The 26,673-nt window shown below is 42.7% G+C and overlaps 1 protein-coding gene across 4 annotated transcripts; it reads right to left on the reverse strand.

Annotated features, from left to right (window-relative positions):
• On the reverse strand, window positions 1–26,673 carry OTULINL (OTU deubiquitinase with linear linkage specificity like). Of its 4 annotated transcripts, none has more exons than XM_021288226.2 (8): window positions 26,527–26,673; window positions 11,085–11,244; window positions 10,945–10,976; window positions 10,746–10,837; window positions 7,645–7,794; window positions 6,726–6,854; window positions 3,217–3,489; window positions 1–2,104 (listed from the first exon to the last, which is right to left on the reverse strand). In XM_021288226.2, the coding sequence occupies exons 2-8, from the start codon at window positions 11,189–11,191 to the stop codon at window positions 1,925–1,927; spliced, it is 963 nt and encodes a 320-aa protein (XP_021143901.1). In that variant the 5' UTR covers window positions 11,192–11,244; window positions 26,527–26,673; the 3' UTR covers window positions 1–1,924. The 4 variants fall into 4 exon arrangements, with proteins under 4 accessions (XP_021143901.1, XP_005502988.1, XP_064908707.1 ...); XM_005502931.4 differs by having other exon boundaries at window positions 26,454–26,667; XM_065052635.1 differs by lacking the exon at window positions 26,527–26,673 and adding an exon at window positions 23,268–23,422.

A 26,673-nucleotide genomic window follows, 5' to 3' on the forward strand; every position in this document is an offset into this window, starting at 1 on the left:
TAAATTCCACTGGCTTTATTAAGCCCCTGCTATCAATATGCTCAAGATCACAAAAACATATATTTTTACAATTTAACACTTTCGGCTGCAAAGCTTTTGTTTTCCTATTCATAAATAATATGCAAACCATTAAAAAGCCCACTATAAAAAGACATCCTTTTTTGGCATATCTCCTTGTACCAAAATAAGAATAAAATATAGACAAGTTTATTGATAGCTGTAAGTGTTACTGTTGATACAAAGTAGATAGCAATATCCGAATCTCAGACATTATAACATTTCCCTATGCGGTGCAAAACCAAATCTAAAGTAGGCAAATTATTTCATTCAGTGAAAAAAAGTTTCTTTCAATAAATAAAGTATTTGATATGCAGGTTTTGATGAGATGACATTAGGACAGGTATCAAGCCTTCTTCATTAAAAGCTACAAATTACTGAACAAAACTGAACTCAGAAAAACTTTCCGGAAACAAAACTGTTATAATACAGAACTCAGGTGTTTGTGTTTATAAATATATGTACATATACATACAAATAAAAGGACTGTAAAGAATAAAACTGCATTCCTTTACATAGAGGAACAGAGTGGTCTCAGTGCACTCCAAACATTACCATCCAGTTACCTCCTGAAACTGCTTTAGCTCCTGCAGACCCTGTTCACATTTTTGTTACTGGCTGGTATTTTCCCCTGCAGAAGTTAAAAGCCAAACCTGACTGTTCCTGTATTTCTAGGATAAGGAAAGTAGAGGCTTTATTTCTTAATAAAACCTACTTTCTTCAATATAACTGTATGCCTATGGGACTGTAAGCTTTTCATAAATATTTTGCTAGTTCTGCTATATCATTTTAATATTTCTTCAAATTAAAGTCCCTTGTTTTTGAAATAATCAAAACACAATTGATTATTGCAGAGAATGGGCAAAATGTTCCATGTAATAAAGTAAGTATCATTTAGCTGTCCCAGACAGACTTCTTCAAACATTGAAGTCTAAACTAAAGATATCTTATGCAAAGAGAATTATATATATTCAGATGACAAAACATGTATACACACTGCTGAATTCACATAATGCATAGAAAATTAATTTTCTCTGAAAATGCAGTGTTTGTGAATTTATTCTGTGCGCAGCTTTCTCAGATGAATTGCAAAGGACATCTTGTTATCTCTTGGCAGGTAATGTTGAAATCAGCCCTCAAAGGATTGACAAGTTGACAAAATCCATAGGCAGCTACCAGGTCTAACTCTATTGCATGTTACTTATTAATTACTGTTGCCATTTTTAGGTTTGGGAAAGCTTGTGTACTTTCCTCAGTTATAAAGTAGATCCTCCATTCATCTGTCACAGTATTTGTGTGGGGGTGTTTTTTTTTCTCCCCCTGTGTAACATTCCTTCACCTTCGGGTATCAGCACTGAGCACAGGCAGCTTAATTTCACATGTCTGAAGGTAAGTACAGCCTGCAGCTGCTTGCTCTGACCATCCCTGGACATCCTGTGATTCTGTGTGAGATGGTCCAGCAATGGGAGAAGCCACCTGCAGCTCTGCAGAGGCCCCAGTTTGCATCCTCCTATCCTAGGTGGCCCCAGATCAGTGCAAGTTTGGAGTACAAAATATGGGACTAGCAATGGAAAACCCAGTAATACCTTTGCCTTCATCATGCAGTCCAATCTTTTTTGTCTGACAGCTCTCAAATATGACATTTGTTGCCCTCAGACCGTATAACAATATATGTTATGCTTTTTATGGCTGACTGATGATGAATTGAGCTGCAAAAGGAAAGTAAAACGTTTACACAATGAACTCATAAATCATTTTGTAATCATGAACGAGCATTCTCAAAATCTTACTGCTGCCAATTAGAAACCTAATTTACTGGAACCGGTCACTCACTATATTACACAAAGGAAAAAAAGTCACTGGTCCTTCACGTTCTGAGAAGGGGGATGTGATAGTAGCGGTCATCTTCAGTCAGGAGAGAAATCTCATTCCATTCCCTTCGGTATTCATCTGGATAGCTTACTTGAAATTCCTCGGTATTAAACCTATGCAGTCTGTAAACTCTTATCTTCACTTCAAGTAAGTATCCAAGAAGAAACAGTTCAACCTAAAGATGAAAGAAGTCTGTAAGACACTTATGCCTAGACTTAGAAAACTAAGGTGAAGATAATGCAAGTTAAGGCAAGTAATCTAGCTTCCAAACAGTAGACAAGGAATAAAAGGGGCCCTTTTGTAAGTGGAGTAAGAAAATCAAATATTCCAACAGTCCTTCCACTGCTCTTTTGCATGTAGAGGATATTCTGGTTAATGCTTGACACTTTGGAAACATCTCTCTTCCTCCTGACACAATACATAACCTGCTCCCAAAGCCAGCTCATACAGCTCAGTGGAGTGCAAATAGGGACTAGCTATTATTAAAAGACTGGTACCCCTAGAAAAATGGGAAGCCTGCCACCTTGTGATCACTTGCTACACGAGGGAAATATAACAGTGAAAGGAAAAAATTTCCTTGTGCTTCATGTATATGAATCCGACATCTTCACTGACACTTATTGCAAAGGATTGCTTCATCTGGAAAAATATTTTGGCAAAAGCATAGCTAGACAGAGCAGAACTTGCCCAGTTATAGCCAAACTGCTCTTGAATGCGACAGCAACATGTAACAATTGACTTGCTAACTGAAATTTATTATAAAAAATACACCCATTGGAAAGTGAAACTATTTGCAGAGTGTCAGTGTGGAGCTTAGATGTCAGTACTTAACTCCTCACTAAATATAAAATTAAAAAAACCCAAACCTTAATATACAGAGTTCTCATTTCCTACTCTTAACAGACATTAGACCTAAGGGAGCCAAAGAGAGGGGAAAAAAATAGAGTGCTGATAGAGGGTTTGGGATGGTGGAACAGATAAGAAAAGCGAAACAACAGGTCAAATCCGTGTAACTGAAAATTATTTTACATATCAAAGATATCATTGTTCTAAACTACATCTTGTTAATATCTTGCAGCATTTATTTCTGGCCCAGCAAGAAAACTGTCCACCCCATTTTACTCTACTACAGTTGTTTTCAGGGAAGGTACATTACTATCATCAGTCCACTTCCCCACATCCCAAAGAAAAAAAGGACCAGTTATCACAGATGCTGTATGATATATTCACCTAATGACATCAGAGATGAAATAAATTTTGTGATTTATTTTTCATTTATATAACTACCTGGTCTAGGCAAATAGAGTCACCTATGAAGTTCAGATGGTTCATCATGAAACTCAAAGGGTCGGATGAAGAATCACGAGCAAGGAGGCGGCTAAAAAGGTTGTGTACAGGTTCTTCTCTGTTCTTCATCTGCTCATAGGCTTCGACAACTTCATAGAGCATGATGAATTTTACGGCCTCATATAGTTTTTGCTCTTTGCTCTCATCAGAAAACAGTGTGTTACACATGTTTCCTCTTTCTTCATGATCTTTAGTAGCACTTATTTCAGTCCACTGGAAAGCACACAGAAGAGTATTAATCAAATTATTAAGAATTCTATTTAATATGAAAGATTCCAAAACAGGAACAATTGCAGGTCTGTACTATACCATCGTTGTGGCCAAATGGTGATGCAAATAAGCAGGTGGCTCTTTGGGATCCCCAATGAAATCTGAAGCATTTCACATTTCAGTTTTCATTTATTCAGCTGAACCTATTTACTACAGAGACCACCAAGCATCTGGGTGCTAATGACAGTCTATGAGAAAACAAATGTAATTCCCCTATGCAAAAGACACCCACCACCATGGTACAAAATCCAGGTATCGCTGTCAGTAGAGTCTGAAGGGAGTGTAACCACCAAAAAGACCTCAGAAAGTTAAAGGAAATCCCTCTAGGTGCATCAGACATACACACTAAGCCATAAGAAAAGGTTAGAGTAAGTGATGACTCCTCACCTCTTTTTAACTTGCAGCTTCCAAAACTCAGTGATTTTCCTCTATAATACCCTTTACATTAAAGTTGTCCTACCTTGAATTCTTTAGGTGCTGAGCCAATTCAGAGGTGTGTCAATTAAAAGGAACCTACACAAACTGGACAAGCCAGAGCAGCATTATGAACTGTACATATTTGTATCTCTTTACCTTGTTCTGCTTCTTGTGGTCAAGGTAAATTGGCCGCACAAGGTGGCACAAGATAAAGACATGCACGGGACATGAATGGGGTAAGAATTTCTCATTCTGCTCACAGCAGATAACGAAAGCTCCTGAGCTCTCTGTTGCTGTAGAGGGATCAAAAGCCAGTGCTCACACTTGGAAAATGGGCTATCCAGAAGACAATGTTGGACTGGCAACCAAATCAGAAAACTTAAAGTACCCAGTCCTGAACAGAGTGGCTAAAAAGAGTCATCTGGAACTGAGAGGCTTTTTGGGACCATAATAAAAGATGATGCTCAATGGCTGGGATTCAAATGAATTTCAGTTAATTCTGTGTTTGTATCATTTATATGTTGAAGTGGCCATAAACTGTGAATTGCAACTAGAAAAAAAAAAATCTAACCTATCCATGAATACTAAATGGAGAAACATCCCCTCCATGTCCTCATGCATTCCAGCAGACTCTCCTTACAGGTTAAAAATGAGACCATGTCGATAAACCGCTAATATCCCTTCACTAGAGGACCTCTATTACCTCAGTGAAAAGGCCGTCCTAAGTGTAAAGCACCTATTAACCAACATGGCCCAGGCACAACAGCATCTGCAGGCAGCAGCCCACAAGATGATGCTGGAGCTGGGAAAGGCAGCAGAGAACCCTGTTAGTGAAAATAGGAAAAAAATCCATCTCGCTGGCCAAACAGAATCTTTATAAAAACGAAATGAAGCTGGGAGCTAGACCTCATGTCCAACAACAGCATAATGCGTCATACAGCTGCTCTGCAATGATTTGTTAATTGTATGGATTTGTTCACCATGCTGACTTGAAAGCTTTTTCTGTACAAACATCCAGTTTAAATGCTTTGTTAAGGGACTAGTATAAATTTAAAAGAACCACAAGAAGTTAAAAGCTGAACAACCCAACTCCAGCAAACACAAAGAGTGACCAGAACAAAACGATAAGAGCACGCGAGAACCACCAGGCACATCTCAAGCAGGCAGGCAGCTGTCACTGTGGCACAGCAAGGTTGCAGGCAAGGGACAAGGACCAGATCTCCAATTCCCTCTTTTTATTACTAATGCTTTGTTTCTAGAGCTAAATAAATTCTATTTGTGGTCTGTTGTTTTTCTTTAAGTAACAAATACTATCACTGACAATAGGGCTTAAAACTACAGAGTTGTGGCTTGCATACATAGGGCCACACAAAAGGAACTAGCTTAAATGTGTACCAGTAAAATAAGCTGTTGTGGCTGTGGTAAACCATCCAGTACTATAAGGTGTACTGTAGAATTAAAAATTATGGTTTAAGACCTGATATACTGGATAATGGATAACCTTCAGAGAGCAGTTTCAACCTAATCTTGGCTAAAACCCTGGGGTCCAGCAAATAGCAGTATCCATTTGATGGCTACAACCCAGGAGGGTATACAAAACAACAGCTTGGCAGGAGGAAGATGTGGAGGAGAAGGTGGTGGTGTGCTAGGAACAGCTTGTGGCAAATAGGAACAGCTCAGAGCTCACGCAACTGCAGACACGCAGAAATCCCAGAGGAGCTTAAGGAAGGTGCAAGGTCTTGTCAGGCCAATTTTTTACCTCTGCATCAAAAGGCTTTGAGGCTACTATGGTTCTATGGAGCAGCTGAGGGAGCTGGGACTGTTTAGCCTGGAGAAAAGGAGGCTGAGGGGAGACCTTGTAACTGTCTGCAACCATCTGAAAGGAGGTTGTAGCATGGAGAGTGTTGGTCTCTTCTCCCAAGTAACAAGTGATAGGATGAGAGGAAATGGCCTCAAGTTGCACCAGGGGAGGTTTAGATTGGATACTAGGAAAAAATTTCTTTACAGAAAGGATTGTCAGGCATTGGAACAGGCTGCCCACGGAAGTGGTGGAGTCACCATCCTTGGAGGTGTTTAAAAGACGTGGAGATGAGGTTCTTAGGGACAAGGTTTAGTGCTGGAGTTAGGATAATGGTTGGACTTGATGATCTTGAGGGTCTCTTCCAACCAAAATGATTCTATGACTCTATACTAAAGCTCCTCAGTTTTTAGCTATGTAAATAAGAGTTGCATTCCTGGTTGGGAATGTCGGCAATCTGGATATGCTGAGCAGAGGGGGCAGTGGGGTGACAGCTCTTCATAATCAAGTGCTTCAAATTATAGTAAAACTGGGTAAATACAACATCCCATGGAGAGGGGAGCAAAGGAAAGACAACAGTTCAAGAAGAAAATGCACTGTTTGTTTGTTCCCTCCCATGTGGGGAAGTAATCCAGGAGGATCTCATACAGCATATTGTTATTTTTAATGAAAATGATGAGGTACTGCAGGTGCCACTTGATGGCAAGTGCAAGTAACCGTGCAGCAACTAACAGGTGTGGGGAGCATGGCCTTCCCAGCTGTCAGGGGGACCATGAGCACTTAGCTTAGTAGAATCCCCAAAACCAGATTCCTCTGTAGGGGAGACATTGGCATGCCTACCAGCTCAGCTCTCTGAACCTGGGAGGGAGGCTGACTGCCACAGAAAACATCTAACTAGGAGCAGTTCCCTAACTCTGTCTCAATCCACTTCTTTATTTCTCCCAAGCATCTCCTAAATACTCACATTGGTCTTTAATGTCTCCATACATTTGCGCAATTTACTGAAGACATTGGGACCTGTGTATCTTTCTGGCCCAAAACTGTATTGCTGAATCCAGTTGCAACCTTGGGAATACAAAAGCTTTTCAGGGAGCTGGGAAAAAAAACAAAGCAAAAAACTAACTAAGTAGAGATCATAACCATAACAAGAAGTAAAATATAAAGTTATATAAACTTGTCTACACACATTTTAATTTATGATGTTTCTATCCTCTGGTTGTGCAGTACAAACAAAAAAATATAAATGGGCTTCAGAACAACTCCAATGTTAAGAAGGAAGCTTCATTTGGCTGCCAGGTCCTTAAGGAACTTCTAAAACAGGGCCAGCCAAAATGGAAGAAAATATGCTTTCAGCAAAGTATATAACCCACGCTCTGGAAAAGCTGGAAACGTCCACACTCAGTGAGGATTTAGGATTCCAGACACCTTCCAGTTTGCACACATGTCCCCGCAGGCAGCAGGTACAGCTCCGCACCTCCTTCCCGCTCTCTCCCGCCAGAGCCCCTGGAGCCCTGGGCAGGACTCCCGCTGCTCCAGCAACACGCTCAGCAGCTCCCAAGTGAGCCACCAGACTTTGCAAAGATGTGGATGAGGAGGATTCAGATATCCTTCTGTGTTAAGGCAGTGACATCCAGCAGAGTGGCAGTAACATTTATCCATCCCCTTTTTTTTTTTTTACCATTTAGAGTCACATTGACTTCGGTACATTTAGATCGGGGATACTTTTTCAATTAAGCATATCTCAAAGAGTGTGAAAAACTTTTCATTCTGATAATGATTTTCCTCTACTTCCATATCAGACACAGCAGTTTTTACATTGAACATAACTTCCTTCTGCAGTATAAGGTCACCTGAATTATATTTCTTTAGGACATTAATTTTACCTTTAATATATCTCTCTCCTTCATCCATGATGGAAATGGAATGCCTTGGCTGAATATCTGAAAAAGCACTGCTCTTAGTACACAATAGTTGTCCCTCCTGACTTGTCGCAGATATTTGATGTGATAGCTCCGAAACAATTCTTCATAGGCCTAGAAAAAGACCCCAAAAAATTTAGCAATAAACACTTTAAATCTTGGACCAAACCCATGCTGAATTTGAGTCCAATTCCAGACTACTCATAAAAGGGAATTAAGGGAAAGAACGAGTGTATTTGTAATTTTATATATACAAAAATGTTCTAACTTAATGGTTCTTGTAAACACCTTACACTGCCACTGCCCCTTAAGAATGATTCTGTGCTCTCTCCAAACCCAGCAACTTCCTCCAGTCTCTGCACTGCTGCTTGTGTAAACATTCACAAGGCCAACTAAAGCAGAGCAGATCAGTGAAGACTTCTTTGCCATAATAGCTTTAACCCTGACCACTTCACAACTTGTGCCAACACGTGGGATGCAGCAGCAAAAGGGCTGGAACAGGCAGCTGGAGAAAACTCCTTGTGGCAGAAGCGTCTTCTTGCAGTGACCCGGATCCATCATGCAGTGGTGATCTAAGCAGATTTGCAGCTCTGTGCTGAAGTGAATAACCCTTCCTCCAGGGAGCTATACGCTCCCTGTATTTCCTCTGCATTACCTCTGGCTCTCACCTGAGCCCTTGGCAAGACAATTCAGACCAATAAACTGGCAGAGAATTAACTGAGAAAGAGGGTTCTACACTTCTGTAGGCTGCTGCAGCAGTCTCACAGTTTGCTTCTTGAAGGGGGAGCGAAGATGGTCTCAACTCCTGGTTCTCTTTCATCTCAGTTGCTTCCTCACCCCATCCCAAGACCTCAGCTGTATAGTCTCCCCTATTCTTACTTTGCATGGGCTGTGATAATCCAAGTCTACTGAATTCATCCAGGTGGGGGAGCTTCCTGCTGCTTCAGCAAGCTCAGGCGGCTCAGAGAAGGGTCCTTTGGGATGACCTGCTCTCTCAGCTCACCAACTCGGTGAACCACATCCAACAGAAGACAGAAGAGCCATCACAAAAGAGAGGGAGGGACTGCTTAGCTAGAATGAGGTAAGGAAAAGGCAGAGACAAGGCAAGGAAGGGAGTGTCCCTTTGGGGGACAGCAAGCAGGTAAGGCAGGTTCAGGATCTCAGGAGAGAGATCTCATCCTAAAATGTGCTCCTTACTGCAGTGACTTCTACATGATATAACAAGCCACCCACTGGCTGCTCTACAGAAAGGAATCTCCTTTTCAGCTCTTATCACTTAGAAGGCTCATGGATTTTATGAAAGGTTTGCTGCCCAATATGCTTTTGCAACTTAAAGTTCTGCTATCTTTTTCTACTTGTTCCTCCAAATCACTTCCAGCCTTGTTGTGTGTTGTTCTGGGCACTTTCGGCATTACTGTGTTCCTGCATTTAATCTGGCAAAGCTGGATCCTTTCTCTGTTCATCATTTGGACACAACTCCAGGCTTCTGAAAGGTATCTTCTTTCTTTCTCATTAAAAAAAAGAAAAAATACGAGGATGAAAAAAAAAAAACAAAAAAAACCAACCAAAAAACAACCAAAAAAACTTACACAGAAAGGAAAAAAAAATAAAAAAAATAAGATAACTGGAAAAAAGCAGCACCAAATAACCAAATATTAGCTGATGCCCACAATCAGCAGAGGATGCCACCTCCCCAGGTAGCCCAGGGCCGTCTCCAGCCGCCCCTCAGCAGCTTATCAGGGTGCTGAGGATGATGAGGACACTAACTGTGAGACCAGTAGCAGGTTAGTCCCCGCTATGTCTGGTATGAGGCAGCAGTAGTTGCTGTGTGTAGTTAGGGTGTAGTTAACCTGTGTGTGTCCTGATTGCTGGGCCTGGTGCAGGGAATCACAGAATCACAGAATATCAGGGATTGGAAGGGACCTCAAAAGATCATCTAGCCCAATCCCCCTGCCGGAGCAGGAACACCTAGATGAGGTTACACAGGAATGTGTCCAGGCGGGTTTTGAATGTCTCCAGAGAAGGAGACTCCACAACCTCCCTGGGCAGCCTGTTCCCTGTTCTCTGTTCCCTCACTGAGAAGTTTCTTCTCAAATTTAAATGGAACCTCATGTGTTCCAGTTTATACCCATTGCCCATTGTCTTATCATCGGCTGTCACTCTAACAGGTAATTCCCCAACCTATTCCGGAACCTGGGGTTGTTCCTGCCCAGATGCAAGACTCTACACTTTCCCCTGTTTTATTTCATTAAATTTTTCCCCACCCAGCTCTCCAGCCTGTCCAGGTCTCGCTGGATGGCAGCACAGCCTTCTGGCGTGTCAACCACTCCTCCCACCCTGGTGTCATCAGCAAACTTGCTGACAGTGCACTCTATTCCCCTGTCCAAGTCAATGAATATATTGAATAGTACTGGTCCCAGTACTGACCCTTGAGGCGCTCCGCTAGATACAGGCCTCAGCACAGCCATGCCAGGGCCAGGGAGCAGGGAGCACCTTGGCAGCACCGTGCGGCCAGGGGCCCGGAGCTGGAGCAGAGGGGCGCTAAGGGAAGGCAGGGGACAGCCACCACCCAGCACGCTGGTCCTCACCCACTGAGCACCCACATAGCCCAGCACAGGTTAGATGTGAACCCCTGGCCCAGCTGCAGCTGATGCAGACAGACAGTGATCCTCGGTGCCAGGTGCCAGCTGCTGTCACATGGACCTTCAGAGCTTGGAAAAGAGTTTTTACCTTAAGTTAGAGGCTGGCCAAGAGGCAGCACCTAAGACCAAGTTATTCGGGCTGTAGCACTGGGGATGACTTTTCCCCTTAAAAGCTGCTGCGTCATCAGTGACACAGGGAAGGACTCTGAGAAGATGCAAGACTAAAGCCTGGTCTACATTTTGACCCACTCTGCTGCAGTCTTTACTTAGACCCATGTTCAAGCTTTCCCTTTTGCTTTTCGTGTGACCAGCCAGTGCAACAGGCTGTGGGAGCTGCAGTAGCTGCTTGCACTGGCAGTGCTGTTCCTTCCCAGGTACCTCTTCTCCCCCGTACTCATGCAGAGATTAAAATTTAACTCTTACCTCCCTCATGTGTTTGGCCTGCTTTGTTTCTCCTTTCCATTCTCTCGCACTGTAACCAAGTAGATCGATTTCTGTCAGCACACTGAGATTCCCTAAATCGAGATTAATTCACAGATTAGTTACATTCTGCAGTTCTGCATCTAAAAGGTGGTTGTGAGGGAGTGGATTAATAAATATGGAATGACAACAAAAAGATTACTTATGAGTTTTCTCTGAAGGTAGTTGCTCCACCTAAAATCCAAATGATAAAACAGGTGTCAAAAAGGAGTTGTCAAAGATCAATATTTACTGAAATAAGCAACAGCATGGAAGATTAAAGTCTGCATAATAAAAGCCTACCGTTTCAGTAGCTGTGCTAAAAAGCTGTATAGCCTTCTGCAGTACCAAAAAACAGCAACGAGGAAAGACATGCTTAGCATTAGCTGCGCTTTCACTTTTTGCCACATAACACACAAGGATTGCTTGGTGGCTGTTGTCCAGGACCGCACCTCATGCCTTCCTAAAATAGCGATAAAAAGAGAGAGGAAAAAGTCTTGTCACTGTTTTGAAATACTTGTTTCTATTTGTTTTCTTACAAAAAGAAAAATAACCAAGTACGATACCATTCCAAGTGAAACACAAAACATGAAATGTATAAGGCGAGCATATTTTTATATCCTTAATATACATACTTCATATAGTTAGTTTTTCAAGTTTCTAGAGTTTTGAGTGCACGTGGTTCACGTTTCCAGGCTTTCCTCCATACAGTGAAGGCTCGATATATAGTTACAATGGAGTCACAGGAAGGCTGATATCAAAACAACTGTTCAATAACAACAACAAAAAGTGTTTGCTTCAGGATGCGCTGATCCAGAGACCTGTCCCATCATCATTTTGCCACTAAGTCAAGGTTTTAAAGACTGAGTTTTCTTGGGAGTTGTAGTGTACAAGCAGGCCATGTAAAGTAACATTAGCTGACTAAGCATCAGACGACTGGATGGGGAATTAAAGGAAAGTTCCTGCCTCAATTTGGGTAAGTTTAGGGTCAGTTTGAAACTCTGGAGCAAGCTCCTCCCCAGGGATTTGGTAGGCAGGTCAGAAGATCACAAAGTGGGTACGCTCTCACTGCTCTTCACAGACATAAACCAGGACACATTTCTGTCACTCTGTTGGCATTACAGGCAGTGTTATGGAAGGTTTTGCTTGTCTCTTGTTGATAACAAAAATCTAGAATTGAGAGAGAGGCTGCAGACTGAATAATTGACAAAGGCAATATCTGATCCCTAAGTGAGAAATTTATCCTCTAATTTAAATTTGAGTATAGGAAATTCCTGGAGTTTATGATTAACAGCTGCTCCACTATTAACTTATTTCTTGATTTAAACTTTAAGAGAACTCAACTTTTTACAAAGGCACCCCCAGGTCAGACTGAAAATATCCTTCCCCAGAGAGTCCACAAAGGGAATTACTCATTCAGCACAGTTTTACGTCAGCTGAGCTTCTGCCCCTCCTGGCTTTAACATGGAATTTAAGGGTGGCTTAAGTTTTCCAAGGAAGTTAAGCCTGTGAACTGTGGACAACTATCCAGTCAAAGAGTTAAATATGAATACCAACCTTGGCAATGAAATAAACAGCTACGCTTATATTTTTACAAGTACTGTTGCATATATACAGAGCACTGCTGATATCTGGCCTTTTCCAATATTCTGTTGTTTGAAGAAGTTTGATTACAGGCCATCATTATGCAAGTTGTCCAGAGGCAAGACCCAGACCTCATCTCTCCCATGAACAAAAGGCAGGTTAAGATCTGTAAATGGTGTTAATAAACTTTACAGAGGTAATCAGAGAAGCTTTTGGGTTGCTAGTTCCCATTTACACAAAACCCGTATGCTGTGAATGCAGAAGATGACGGAGAGGTCTTCTGTCAGCTTCTACTCGAGTGCTGCACCAACATGTGCGCAGCTGGCACAGCCAGGGATTACACCTGCACATGCTGAGTAGGAAAAAGTAAGACGTGCATTCTGGCCCATGTTGCCCAGAGAGGTGGTAGATGCCCCATCCCTGGAGACATTCCAGGCCAGGCTGGACGGGGCTCTGAGCAACCTGATCTAGTTGAAGGTGTCCCTGCTCATTGCAGGGGGTTGGACTAGATGGCATTTGGAAGTCCCTTCCAACCCAAACTATTCTATGATTCACAAGCAACCAAAAGAACCAAAAATCTGAAGCTGCAAGGAAAGTTTGTTACTGATGCCAAGTAGCAGACAGCAAAACATCAGCTGTACGGTTTGAAAACAGTAGAGCTCATGGAAACATGGGCACACTCCCACTCACAGCACACACTCTTACTGCTGATGGACACCAACAGGCACATTCTCAACAAGCACCCCAATTGCTGCCTAGAGAAAAACAACTGAGAATTACTAACAGACAACGGTCCTGGCTGAATCAAGGCACTGCAAATTCTTCTCTCTCTTCTTTAGAATAAAGGCATCAGCATTGGAAAAAAAAAAAAAACAAAATCAAAAACAAACACACAAAACTCTGTAGGGTGTAAATAACTGAACCTTCTGCTAACTGGAATGGAATCTGAAGGCTTATGAATGTTGTTGAGACAATGGTTGGTGGGTATTTTGGATTTACGTTGTCCCACTATAGTAGGAAAACCAATGATGATTCAAATGAAATTTGTTAACAGCAATTTAAACATACAATATCAAAAGGAAGACGGAGCAGACTTTTATTTCATTAGTTAAAATGACTGTATGGTCCCCTTTTGATTTTAAAAAAGTGAGAGCTGGTCCATCCATTAAAATGCCATACTTTGCTTTATGGAGTACCAGAAACATATTTGCCTGCAAAATTTCTTCCTTTACCCCTTTCACAGGCAAAAGATGAGAAGACTGCATCAGCTTTTAGGATGAATCAAGCAATTTGTTTAAAAAGCTTTAAATTATATTAATCCTGAAAAATCTACCGCAGGCCCCCTTTCAAGGGATACGGTTCATAGATGCATGAGCAACTGTTTTTCAAGGAGTACTGGGATGCACTGGCTTAGTGACTGCAATCAAAACCACAAATCAATATCAAAGAACATGAGATAACCAAATATTGTTAATCCATTATTATTTAATCTAAGTGATTTATAAGTAGTTATATCCCTAACAAAAAGCCTAATGGGAGACAGGAAAACCTGCAAACAAGTAATTTTGAGTATTTTTGCTACACTTGTCTTACAGCATACCCTGGACTTCATAAACTTTCCCTTCTGCCAAGGGAAAGCTGCTGTTCAAACAGCACTTTCAGTGCTTCTGTCACACTTAGAAATATAATTACTTTTTTTTATTCAAGTAAATGAGTTTTAGAAGTGGCAGGTGGATCACAAAGTGCTGCCGGTAAAAATACATCACGAACACAACATGAATTGAAGAAGAGCGTAGTTTAAAATAGATCTGTCCACCCACTCCCTGCCTCCTCCAAAATTCTTCAGAAACCAAAGAGCAATTAAATTAGTAACACACTGATGGGGGGAGTAAAGTAAACCCAAGGATTTTTAAACCAAACCATTCCCGGGGATACGGACACAATTCCTTCTGTCCCTCAGGAGACAGTGACAACCTGTCGGTGCTGTGACCACCTGCTGGGCTCACGCCTTTTTGAAGACTGACCGTGAGCATCTCTGTGAGGACAGGGAGGACCAACTCTTCTCCCACGCAGGGGAACAGAGCCCTGGGACTGCCAACACAGCTCCTAGCAGAAATTTGGATGAACAGAGGTTGCACAGTGCTGAAGCAGGAGATGATAGCAGTGTTTATCTTACAATGCAAGTAGGACGCGGTGTTTTTTCTTTTCATGCCACATCATCAACTTCCTGCAAGTGCCAAACCTTAAGGTTTTACCTCCCCACAAAGTCAGCAGGAGAGATGTGCAGAAGAAAGAAAGGGGAAAAAAAAACAACCCAGAAAAAATATGAATAAGAGACATCTGTAACATCTGCTGCTTTCACAAGTAACTCAAGAAGAGTCTCTAAAAGATTAGCTCCACATTTGACTCCCTCACAGCTTTTTTGGAGGCTGTCACCTTAAAATGCATAACTGCTAAAATGCAAAATTTAAGAGATCAGCTTGGGAACAGCAGGCAGCACTGTATGCAGCGCTAAAGCATGATCCAATATTCCAGTGTTTCTGATGGCATGTTCATCCTTTTACTTTTTTTTCCCCCTCTCTGTAACAAGGCCATCAGAAAGGTAACAGAATGTCTTCCAAAATTAAAAGCTGACTGTGTGACGTCTTTTCAAGACATTCCTCTTCACAGTCTTTTTGGTATTTAAAGCAGGACACAGCACTTGTTACCACAAAGTGGCCATGTTTCATACTCCCATCAGACAACACTACATTCCTAGTTCCCAAAAAAGCAGGTAACCCCCTCCTTCAAAGAGGGAAACAGGATTTGGGATCCCTCTGTTCCATTCCTTCTGCTACCCACCTGCACCCCTCCTTCTGCTTCCTCTCTTGGATCTAGAGCTTGGAAGAGAGACCTCTCAACCAAGAGATGCAAGCCTGCCTGCATTCAGTGTGTGCCTGCAGAGCTCTCTTCAAAGTTGCACATCATTTTTTTCCAGACCACGCAGTATCACTACTAAGGTATGTTATAAAATAGGCAAAGTCCCTCTTTAAAGGGAAAACAAGCAAACTTATAGAGTGGGCATCAGCGTCATGCACAGATGCACACCTGTGCACATACAGCTCAGCTGACTGAACCAGAGGGAGACACAGACAAAAAGCTATTAATCATACAAATTCAATACCTACAATAGATCACACCCCATAACAGCTTTGAAGAAAGAAACATGCCTTTTTAAGTAGTGCCAAGTGACTACAAAGCCTTTGATTTCCCAGTTTGTTATCAGCACCACACCAAAAAAATGAAAAACTACTGAAAACAGATCAAACACATACCAAGATATGTGGGAAGCACTGCTTAATTCAACAACTATTTAATTATGAAGCCCGTCCTTTACAGAGCAAAGCAATGTCAATTTGTTAAGCAAACCTTCTTCATCTAACATAACAACTAGAGATGAGGATCTCTTCTTAGTATAAGAAAAAGATAATAATTTACAGGCAAAGATAGTAATCATCAGTGACCTATCAAAAGGTCAACCATATCTGCTGATTAGACCTCAATTTCTACTCCAGAAAATAACAAAGCAGAATCTCAGCCCCAAACAACAACTAGAATAATGCAACTACCTAGAAAACTGAATAGTTTCGTTAGCACCAAGGCCTATTACTTGCAAGACAGGTTTTATTTACACAGCTGTCCTGCGTAGGAGTCCCAAGTGCTCTCTCGGCTCATGTCCCCTTTCTGTAAAGATCTTTCAGGGAAAACAAAAATAATAGAAAGGTCAGCAGCCTTCTTTGGACTTCCTGACTACCAAGAGGACCTGAACTGCGGTAATCATATCTACCCAGCTATGACACTTATTCCTTCTCTGTAGCAACAGGCATGATGTGTTCTTACCTATTGTGTGATTATCTAAAATATACCCTATTAAAATTACCTTTACAGAACTAGTTTCAGCTATTTAATCAAGATATTAACGCATGCCCTAGCCTGCCAACCCAAAGGAAGGGACTGGTGGACTCTGTGACTCCAGCAAAACCCGCAAACGTGGCCACGGTATCAGCACCGGAGAAGGGGTGCAAGCGGCAAGCAGAGGAGCCCCCCAGCTGCACACGAGGAGTGGGAAAGACATCTGGATCAGGGCAGAGGGAATGTCTTCAGAAATCTATGTGGGAAAGAACTCTATGTGAGCAGCAGAGGGAAAATAAGCTGCATGCTGGGCTCCACCAGCTGTGCTCCTGGGAGAAAACACCCCTTGGACAGTCCAGGTGAACCCTCCAGCCCCTCGGTGGTCACTACCTGGCTCATTCCTAAACTGTGATTTGACACCTTGAGGGGTCCTTTGCTGAAGTGATGTAGCCCAGAGGATAAAGCAGCAAGAAATGCTGCTCTACTCGATAGGCACACACTGCAGGACAGTCCAAGGAATTTTAAGTTTCTACCTGTCAGTAAACAACTAATCCAAGTGGTAGCCTGGAAAACATTAGCATGAAGTAACCTGGGACAAAAAAAAAATATCAACTCATCTGAGCTTGTTTACTGCATAAGCAATATCAGTCACAGCTGTTAACTCTTACATGTGGTGCATACATCTGCCATCAGGTGAAGACCCTGCTCTGAAAGCCTTTAACCAGGTTGCATCCATGCAGCTCGTCACTCTCATCTCCGCACAGAGACTGACTGCCATACCCTCGTGACAAAGATTTATGTCTGACTTCAGAGCACAGCCCTCTCCAAAAGTGTGCCAGATTCTGTGCACAGTGAAGCACTATGCAGAGTTGTGTATTCTTCATATGGATAAATAATCACGTAAAACTTATTATCAATAATCAGAAATCATTCGCATCTCAGATCACAAAGCCTGTGCTTTCCCAGTACATGTATGCAGAGGTTATTCCAGCTGTGTCACTTGTTTGTTTGGGAGTTTTACTTGTCCCTCTCCCTCTTTCCAAGACAGATTAGAAGGAGAAGGGAAAGGCAGCAGAAAACAACACTGAAGCCATCACTCTAAATGCAGAAGACAGAAACTGGTCCTGAATGTCTCTCCCCCTTCCTCTCAACATCCAGCCTGATGAAAGTCAAAACTTCATCTTTATTCTACAGAGTTAATGCTATTAGTATGCAAGCAGCTGGGGTGTTTAAATCCTGCTCTCTCCATCTTTTAAAGGGCAACAGTTTCAATCTGGCATTTTTTAATTAGCTCACACATGAATGAGTCCTCTGCCATTTATTGAGAATGCATTGCTGTGCACTTCTTGCCTAAACTCTTAAGGAAAAAAAGGTATGGTGAAAAGGTAAAGCATCAAGATAACTTAAATTTCAGCTACTATCACTCAATGTAATACCAAAGTTACAGCTAATACAAATATTTAATTAAAATGTGATGCAAGAACCCAGAATATTCTGTGTGGAAGTTCTCTGCTTGTAAAAACACATTATTATTATTATTATTATTATTATTATTAATGCACATTTGATATTGTTATAGACATTTGGAAGCCAAGAGAAGCCTCAAGGAAGTGCTCTGGACATTAGTGACAAAGACCAAGACACAACGGTTCCCTGACACCTCTGCATTTGCACGAATTGCCTAAAAAAATGGGTAGTTATGTGGCAAGGTCTACATAAAATACAAATTACGCAGCCCTGTAAAATATGGTTAAGTGTGACCCTGCATACCAAGCTCCTTTTGAGGGGCTGGCACTTGGCAGAGGCACAATTTACTTTCACTTGTAAACTAAGAAAACGAAATGCAGAGTACTGGACGGTTTCTAACATTGGAATCCAGCAGTGTCATTTTTAAAGATCTCCAATTATACGAAATCCCCTATTTTTAAGACCTCAGACTCTGGCAAGCATGTCACAGCTGAAATCTGTGCCCAGGAAGTGACATGAAATGAAACCAGAACTGAGGAACAGCAAACACATCCGCAGGTCGGTCCCAGACAAACGCAGCAGGCACACGCACAGCACAGAGCTGCACAACTTGGGGAAGCCAGTAGGACGTCTCTCTATCACACAGACGGACCTGAAACAAGTATTTAAGTTGGCAGAACGACTGACTTTGCACAAACTCACCAATTAACAACTTGCCTGCATTTCCCTGGTGGCAGCTGACCTGTGGGCAGAGCCAAGCACCTTGCCATGATGCTTCTTCACTGCACAAATGCTAGGGCAGACCTGGTGATAGTCAAAGCCCCACACACGCCACATCATATCAGGCACTAGGTCAATGCTAAGATACATGTTTCCCACTTTCATAGCACCATTCATCCAACATGACTACCTGTCATGGTTTAACCCCAGCCAGCAACAACGACTATGGTAGCTGCTCGCTCACCCTTACCCCTCCCTAAGTGGGAGGGAGAAGAGAATCAAATAGGAAGACAGAAACTCAGATTGAGATAAACACAGTTTAATAAAATAACAAAATACTAATACACTACTAGTAAATTCCTATATAAAACAGAAATATAATATCATATCATACTCAGGGCAATTCCTCATGAACTCTGTCCACACCAAGCAGGCAGTCCCAGGCAGCAGCACCTGGTCCTGACAGCTGATCCCAGAGAGAGAAGAGACAAAAATGCAGAAAGGCCCAGAGGCCTCTGCAAAATGGCAGGTTGGCAAAAGGTTGAACTAAAGAAACTCCTGAACAGAACTCCCCTGGCTGTGACAAACAGAGTGAAGAGAATGTGAGAGAGCACCAGAAGACCCCAACTCTCCTTAAATAATTAGCATGACTCTAAAGGGATGGAATACTCTTATTGATCAGTCTGGATGTCAGTCAAGCTCTGCCCCATCCATGGCCCCCTTCCTCAATGCCTCTCACCAGTGGGCAGAGCACTTGGAATGTCATTTGCTCTCAGACCAGAGCAATTAAAAACATTAACTCTGTCCCAGGGTGTTACCTGCTTGTTCTCAAACTAAGTCCAAACAATGACCATGCCAGCTATGAAAAAGAAAGGTTTCTAACTGCATTAATAGAATTAACTCATTTTCAGTCAAACCAGCACAGCTACTACAAGTACTATATAAATATCAAGTAAGTGATACTCAACACAATTGCTCATGAATTACTGGTCCCAGCTGATCATGGAAGAGCAGAGATCCAGACAGCAGTTTGTGCTTGAACAGCCAGTCCTGGAAAGGAGAGCAGCCTGGTCCCACACAGCTGATCCCAGACAGAGCAAAAGGCAGAAAAACCCAAGATCAACTGCAAAATGGCAGAACGGCAAAAGGCCAAACTAACACCAAACTCCAAACAGAACGGAACTACTGAACAGAACTAACCAAACTAACTGGTCAGAAGAGCCGGCTCCAGCTATATACCAAGCATGACACTAATGGTAGGGAATATTTCATTGAATAAGCTGGATGTCAATCTAGGTGCTGTCCCTCTTGTTCTCCCTCCCAGCTGCTATTTTGCTCCTGCAGCTACAAAGTTGAAAAGTCCTTCATCCCCTTGGCAACAGCCAAAATATCAGTGAGTTCTTACATTTTTCTCATACCAACTCCAAAACACAGCCTAGCTACTGAAAGAAAAGCACGGGAAGCTTGGTTTTTACCAAATTATTCCCATACTAAATCCAAAACAAAAGACCATACTAGCTACCAAGAAGAAAAGGTTCTAACTGCATAGAAAATTAACTCAATTTCAGCTAACTCAGTGCACCAGCCCAGCCTGGAAACATTAATGCTAAACACTCAAAAAATCTGGAAAATGTCAGCAACATACAGTGGACAAGTAATCCAAAATGGGGTTTTGCCAAGCACCACACACAGAACTAGCAACAGGACTACAGACTGAGCAATCAGACAACCACATCATTCTACATTTTTAGCCCTCCACCTTAAGATGATGTCGTTCAAATAACACAACACAACTCTTCTGCTCAGCCCACAGCCTTCTCCTCAGGGAAATGTCCGTTGAAAAAAAAGTTTGGGCAGTGCAAGTCGCCTTGCTAGCCACATCCCTCTGCATGGGTTCATGGTGTAAGTGGCATCTGTCCTCACTGGGGACGTGGGGACAGGAGCTAGAGACACACCACCTCTCTTGCTCAGGAGCTTCCAGCACCTCTGCACAGTCTACAGCAAAACCCCAAGCACTGGGGTCTGGGTCCTGAGCATGACAAAACTAAATGGTGTTGCTCCTCAGCAGCAAAAAAATGGGAAGAAACCACCAAGACAGAATAAGGCTGCAAAGAACCTAAAGCTGCTGGCACTAACATTTCTCTGAAAACCCATGAAGTAACTTGCAGCAGTTTTTGGAGCATTTTACATCATGTTTGGCTTCACTGAAGCCTTCTTAAGAAGTAGACAGTAACACCCTTATCTCCTTTTTTCTCATTTATGCTGGGGCAAAACTTTGACCTGATTTTATATGATAGGCAACAGATAGTCCAACCACAAGTTATACTGTTCATAGGGAAAACAAAACAAAACTTTCCATCAAACCAAATTTTAAAATATACAAACTAAACTCTCTCTAGCACCCCAGAAATGGTACAAGATCCCTAGCTACAAATTCCACTCTTTAAACTGCCATTGACCACTTTTACGTTGCTGCCGCTGGAGCACAACAGTCCTGACAGTTTTCTATCACTAAACACTGCCATTTAAAGTTAATACATAGCTATTTCTCTGTCTTTCTGGAAGGCACGACACTGTCATGTCTGATCCCCGGCACCACAACCACGCACAGAGGAAGCGGTGTTTACCATGCCAGGAATCCCAGCAGCAGAGCACACGGGCAAAGTTCCCTGTTGCTGCTTCGTGGTGGCACCACGTCATCTGCATCAACCCAGGACTGCAAGAAAGATGCTGTGTCCGTCGTGCTTTCCCAAATCCCCTCAAAGCAGAAAACAGATCCTGAAGCGATTCAGGGTCAAAAGTCAGAGAGCAACTCAGATTAGTGTTTGACTTTAAAGAGTAATGTAATTCTTTTAGAAGTCAGAATGGCCGAATAAAAATTTGATTAGAATACGGCTAATGTGGCCCAATGGTAATTTAAAAAAAAATAATGTTACAGCCTAAAACAAGAAAATTAAGATGCTCCTTGAGGTACAATTGATGCAATTCTAATCACACTGACAAATTTTGTTATGTAAGTGTGAAGAAAGCACTGTAATTATACAACCTTTTGACTTCTGAACACTGGTTATTCCCTTGTGTTTTCAAAACAACCAAATTACAACCATACTCATCTCCCCTAGTACAGTTTGGCACCGTGACTCCCACGGTTCAGCTGCACGGGGTCATGAGGTACAGCATAGAGGTATTTCTGAAATGACAAACTCATTTTCCTGGGTAATCATGCAAAGTCAATCATCTTCAGATATTAATGTTAAGAAAAATTGCAGACATTACTGAAAAACCCTTTAATGTTTGTTGTTATATCTTTCGTAGATAGGATGTGAGGATTTGACTTGGAAGCTGTATCTCAGAAACATGATAAAGTCCTGATGCTGAACGAGAAATCCACACCGTCTAGTCAGGGAACATGATTCATAAAGTTAAACAAAATGAAAAAAAACTTATATCCCAATGGCAAGAAGAAACTCAGAACTACGAAAATTAAACATTTTTTTCAGAAGTCCAAATCTGAATGCAGAAACTTTGCCATATAAGCACTCACTCCCAGCTACAAATTAGGATTTCAATGCTGCTTTTGCCTTTGAAAAATCGATTCTAACACCCTTCACCTGGTACTTGAACAACTTCATACCAGGGGCTGCCCTTCAAGTGCAGGAGGTTCACATGGGCCCACTCCTTGAATTTGTCCAGGTTCCTCTGAATGGCATCGCGTCCCTCAGGTGTGTCAACTGCATGCTGGTGTCCTCTTCAATTTCTAATTAAATTATTTGTCCAGCAGTAAAGAAACAAAATTCTTAGAGGAACAAACTTCAGTGACTAGAAAGAAGTTTTCTGAGCCTTAAAACCAAAATAGGTGATTTTTTTTTCTGTTTCACACACTTTACCTCTTTGTTTCATCACTTGCTGAAACTGGAGTGGGAATAACTGGACTTGCACATATTAGCAATAGAGCAGTTGGAACCATGCTAGCTTAAAACTTACTTACTAAATACCACAGAAATCTGGTTGTTCCTCCACTGCAGAAAGTGACAGTATAAGCTGAACACAATTTGTACGGCTCGTCCAAAAAGCAAACCAGTTGGTTACTATGAAAGGCAGTGAAAACGAGCGCTGGACCAGTAACCATCAAAGCAGAAACATATCCTAAAATGTACAGCAGAAAAGCAAACTGGTAGGACATGGTTTCTTCAGCCTAAAAGAACTCTTGGCAGTGGCTTAAGAGATGAGTAATACTGAGAGCTACAAGCAACTGGCAAACACATCAGAAGGGGTGCATGTCCATCTTCCCAAGCCTTCCCAAATCATGTCTTTATTTCCGATCCCCTTTTTCCTAAACCTCCACCTTTCTGATGGGAATAGAAGCCATTCTGCGGCACTTCATTTCAGATTGCACACAGTAAAAACAACCAACCAAACGAAACTAAACAAAAAAAAAACCCAAATAACCAAAACCCCAAATAACCAAAACCCCAAATACACACCTGTTGTAAAATCAGCACACGTTGCTGTTTTAAAACAAAACCCCAAATCTCAACATCTATAAAACTCCTGCAGGAAGACCCGTCAGCCTCTCTCTCCCCAAACATCCCCGTGCCCGGAGCCCCCACGGGGCGGGTCGTGGGGGAGCGAGGGGGTGTCACATTTGAGGCGGTTCTGCCACGGGGACCTTTGGAGCAGTTTTCCGAGTATTTGCACCTCGGGAAAACGTCCCCAAAAGAGTCAAGTGGACAATAACATTAAAAAACAAACAAAAACAACCCAAACCTTCGCCGAGACCGCAGGAAACCCAGCAGATCCCCCCCAGCCCCCGCCGCGCCTCACCCGCTCCGCCGCTCTCCCGACGCCGGCCCGGGGATCAAACCCCGACAGCGCCCGGAGCGGCCTCCGGGGCGGGGATCCCGCAGGGCCGCCCCCCGCCTCCGCGGCCCCCAGCGGCGCCCCGGCCCGCCCCGCTGCCGCACGGGGGTTGGTTTCGTTTCGGTGGGTGGTGAGGAGGCCCCGGGACCTCCTACCTTCGTGCAGAAAGCGAAGGGTAATGCCGGCAGCGTGGGGGTGTCGGACCCCGCTTGGAGGAGGAGAGAGAGCCCTTGCCACCCATCTGCCTAAGAAACGAGTGGAGTTCTCCATCTCCCCAGCAGCCCCTCCATCAGTTAGACAGAATTTGTGCTTCGTGTCACACCACACTATTGTGGATTTTATACCAGCATTTCCCCTAACGGAGACCAATGTCATCAGCATCTGTCTGAAATCTAGCCACGAAATGTAAACACAACTTAGTGACTTTAAAGTTGGTTTTGTTTGTTTGGTTGGTTTTCTGTCGTTAAATGTTAATTTCCTCACTAATTCAGTCATTTACAAGATTAAATACATTTGTCCACAAAGAAATTCACTCTTGCCACATACCTTCCCTTATACCAGTCTTCTAGGTGTAATCTGTCACAGCTGTATGTAGAGAATTTGCATAAAGCAGTGTAATTTCTTTTCTGGTTATGCATTGAAGAACAATTTTCTCCCATCTCCCTAGGGACTTTGCAGGAAAAACAGAGGGGAATTGTAATGGTCTGAACAAGTGACGTAGACTTAAATCTTTTACAGAGTTATAAGCAGTTTGCTCCAGTGCAGCGCTAGGACGAACTTAAAGGGTTGGTTGTTTTTGTTGGTTGTTTTTGTGAGTATTTTGTTTGTTTGTTTTCCTTTTTCTTTTCCAAAATATCATAAGATATTGAAATGGTTGGAGATAGAAAATAAACACTTTTCATGAAACAGTGAAGAGATTTATACTGTCTGGCATGACTATCAAATGTTTCTCCACCCATCTCAGCTAATCTGGGCAAAGAACAAAAAAGACAAAACCTGTTAAATATTGGTGTGTGCCAGGCACTCACTTCAGTACACTCACAGAAAGCCACAAACACACTTATCCAAATAAAAGAAAATCTAGGCTTAAAAAGCAGCTAAGAACAGCAGAAGTAAATAGCTGACTTCAGAGTCCTAAAGCTGTCAGCTGTGTAGCACTGCGTGCTGCTCCATCAAAAAATCCATTTTGGAAAAGAAAGAACACCCCACATTCCTAAGTGCCAGCTCTGTGCTCCTCCATCATCTAGTTGGTGCTTTCTGTTTGGACATGCAATTTGTGTTTTAATGTAGGTATAGCTCACATGGCATCCACCTGTGAAGGCTCCAAGTTACCTGGGATTTGTTTCTGAGCCATGTCTGGCCTGCAGTTTCCACATGCTTCAGCTTCCCTTTCCAGCCTCCTCCTCCCCTTGGCCAGGTCAGTGTTGGTGCTGCTTGACAGTTTAGCATTCCAGCCAAATCCACATTTGCCTCTCTCTGCCCTCCCTAATTGTGCTAAGGTCTTAGGATTTAAAAGGCGATTTCTTTGTGCAGACAGGCCTGAAAGTTAATGTTTATCTCATTGCTGACTCATTAAGGGAGATGAAACACACATAGTACAAACACTGAAGATCAACCCTGTATCACAGAGTCCTTTCCAATTCCCAGCTCTCTCATCTCGGGGCAGTTATTCAGCATTTCAGTGCAATATAGAGAGTAACCTATGCCCTTTACATGTGCTCCTGCTGGGAATAAGCCTTGGGGCAATCAATCAGAGATCACTCATTTGAACCCTCTTGAGGTATTTTCTTTTTTTAACTAACGCTGTCCATACACCTTTTCTTCCCCCTTAAGGTCTTTCTGGACCTCTTCCCTGAGACACTCACAGAGAGCTCTCTCTCTACTACCTTTTCCCATTCCTGGGCTTCAGCAGAAGAATATTGTCTCTCCTCCTTGCAAGTCACTGAGATGGGACAAGCCTCTACCCACTTCCCTCCTCTGCAAGCCTGTCCTCAGTCAGGGATGCAGACAACTCTGGTGAGACTAAGCCAAGGACCACAGAGGCCTCTTGCTCTCTGTGTTGGACTGGCCAGGGTGAGCTCATGCCATTTGTGTTAGCTGAAGAAGAGTTCGGGCAATCCTAAGGAGAGCAAGCAAGGTCTAGGTCTCAGCCAGGATCAACTGCAAAAAGCGGAATAGCAGATAAGTGGAAGGCAGTTTCTGTTACGGACTGTGCAGAAGGGGAAACACACTGCTACAAGGGTTCAGGAAGCTTCAGAAAGTGTGAACTTCCCCAAAATATCTTGGAAAACAATGCTAGGACCTAGAAAAGACTTTACTTAAAATATACATTCAACATTTTTCCGTAGAAGTAGTGCAGCCCCTGTTTCACTTCGGACAAGATAGCAGCTCCGTGGGGGTAAGGGGAGAGATCCAGGGAGCTCCAACTAGAATCAGCCTAAATTTGATTCTGTTCCTCCAGACTTTTTGGTCATGGCGTTTTGCACAGGTTTGCAATACTCGGACAAAGCTATACGCTGATGGCAAACTTCTGTCACTTAGAGATATTTATATTTCCCGCCTTTAGGGAAGCATTATGAACTTGCTCATATCATGAACCTCCAGCTATTTCTGCAGGTCCTGGCGTCTCCAAGTTGCAGGCATGACTGTGACTACCTCCCTACACTTGTACCCACACGAAACTGCACAGCAATTACAGCAAAAGCTTATGCTGCAAGCCACACTAAGCAGGTACGAAGCCATTTTAACCGTTTCTGTTTCAACCCACAAGTCAGCAGCAAAAACAAGTACCATGTTCTTGCTTCCATCTGCAGGTGAGTAGCAGGATTATAACCACAGCCACAGAATGTGAGTAATTCCAAAGAAGTGCAAAAAGGGTCTGCTGAGACAAATCAAACAGCATGCAACCCAGTAAAAGCAGGAAACCTAGGTGCAGAAACCTAGGTGCACTAAATCCAGTTTTTCAAGTCCATCATTAACAGTCAGGAACCACTTCCCTGTTCATCATCATTTATTACTACTACCAAGGTCGGGTATAGTTCAACTCCTAGGTAAAAGTAGTGCAGTATGATCTGCAGCACAAGAGCTTCCTGTAGCCGATCACCAGCTTGGTGAGATGCTATAATTTAGGGCACAGCTCTACAAACTTACCAACACTTCTCTTTGAGTGGTTAATTCTGCTCCATTTTTCTTGCTCAGTGAACTGGTCTCTGTTCTTACTTGCCTTTCCATCGTGTCGCCTCTGCATCTCCTCTCGAGAGGATCTCCCCAGCTGGATTTCTCTTCCCTGGCTTCTTTTGCTGGGGCTAGAAAATGAGACTCTACAGACTCGGCTCGTCTTCACAGATCAACAAGCTCTGAGAGGATCTGG

Source organism: Columba livia, chromosome 2 (assembly GCF_036013475.1).
Source record: "Columba livia isolate bColLiv1 breed racing homer chromosome 2, bColLiv1.pat.W.v2, whole genome shotgun sequence".
Taxonomy (NCBI): domain Eukaryota; kingdom Metazoa; phylum Chordata; class Aves; order Columbiformes; family Columbidae; genus Columba; species Columba livia.

What these genes read in the sequence shown, in the direction of transcription:
- OTULINL (XM_005502931.4), bottom strand. Translation starts at nt 26,550, where the DNA reads ATGCAGAGGCGACACGATGGAAAGGCAAGTAAGAACAGAGACCAGTTC. An exon ending in CCACTCAAAGAGAAGTGTTG is followed by an intron (nt 11,245 to 26,453) that starts GTAAGTTTGTAG and finishes TCGCTATTTTAG; the next exon opens with GAAGGCATGAGGTGCGGTCC. An exon ending in ACTCTATTTGCCTAGACCAG is followed by an intron (nt 2,105 to 3,216) that starts GTAGTTATATAA and finishes TTTCATCTTTAG; the next exon opens with GTTGAACTGTTTCTTCTTGG.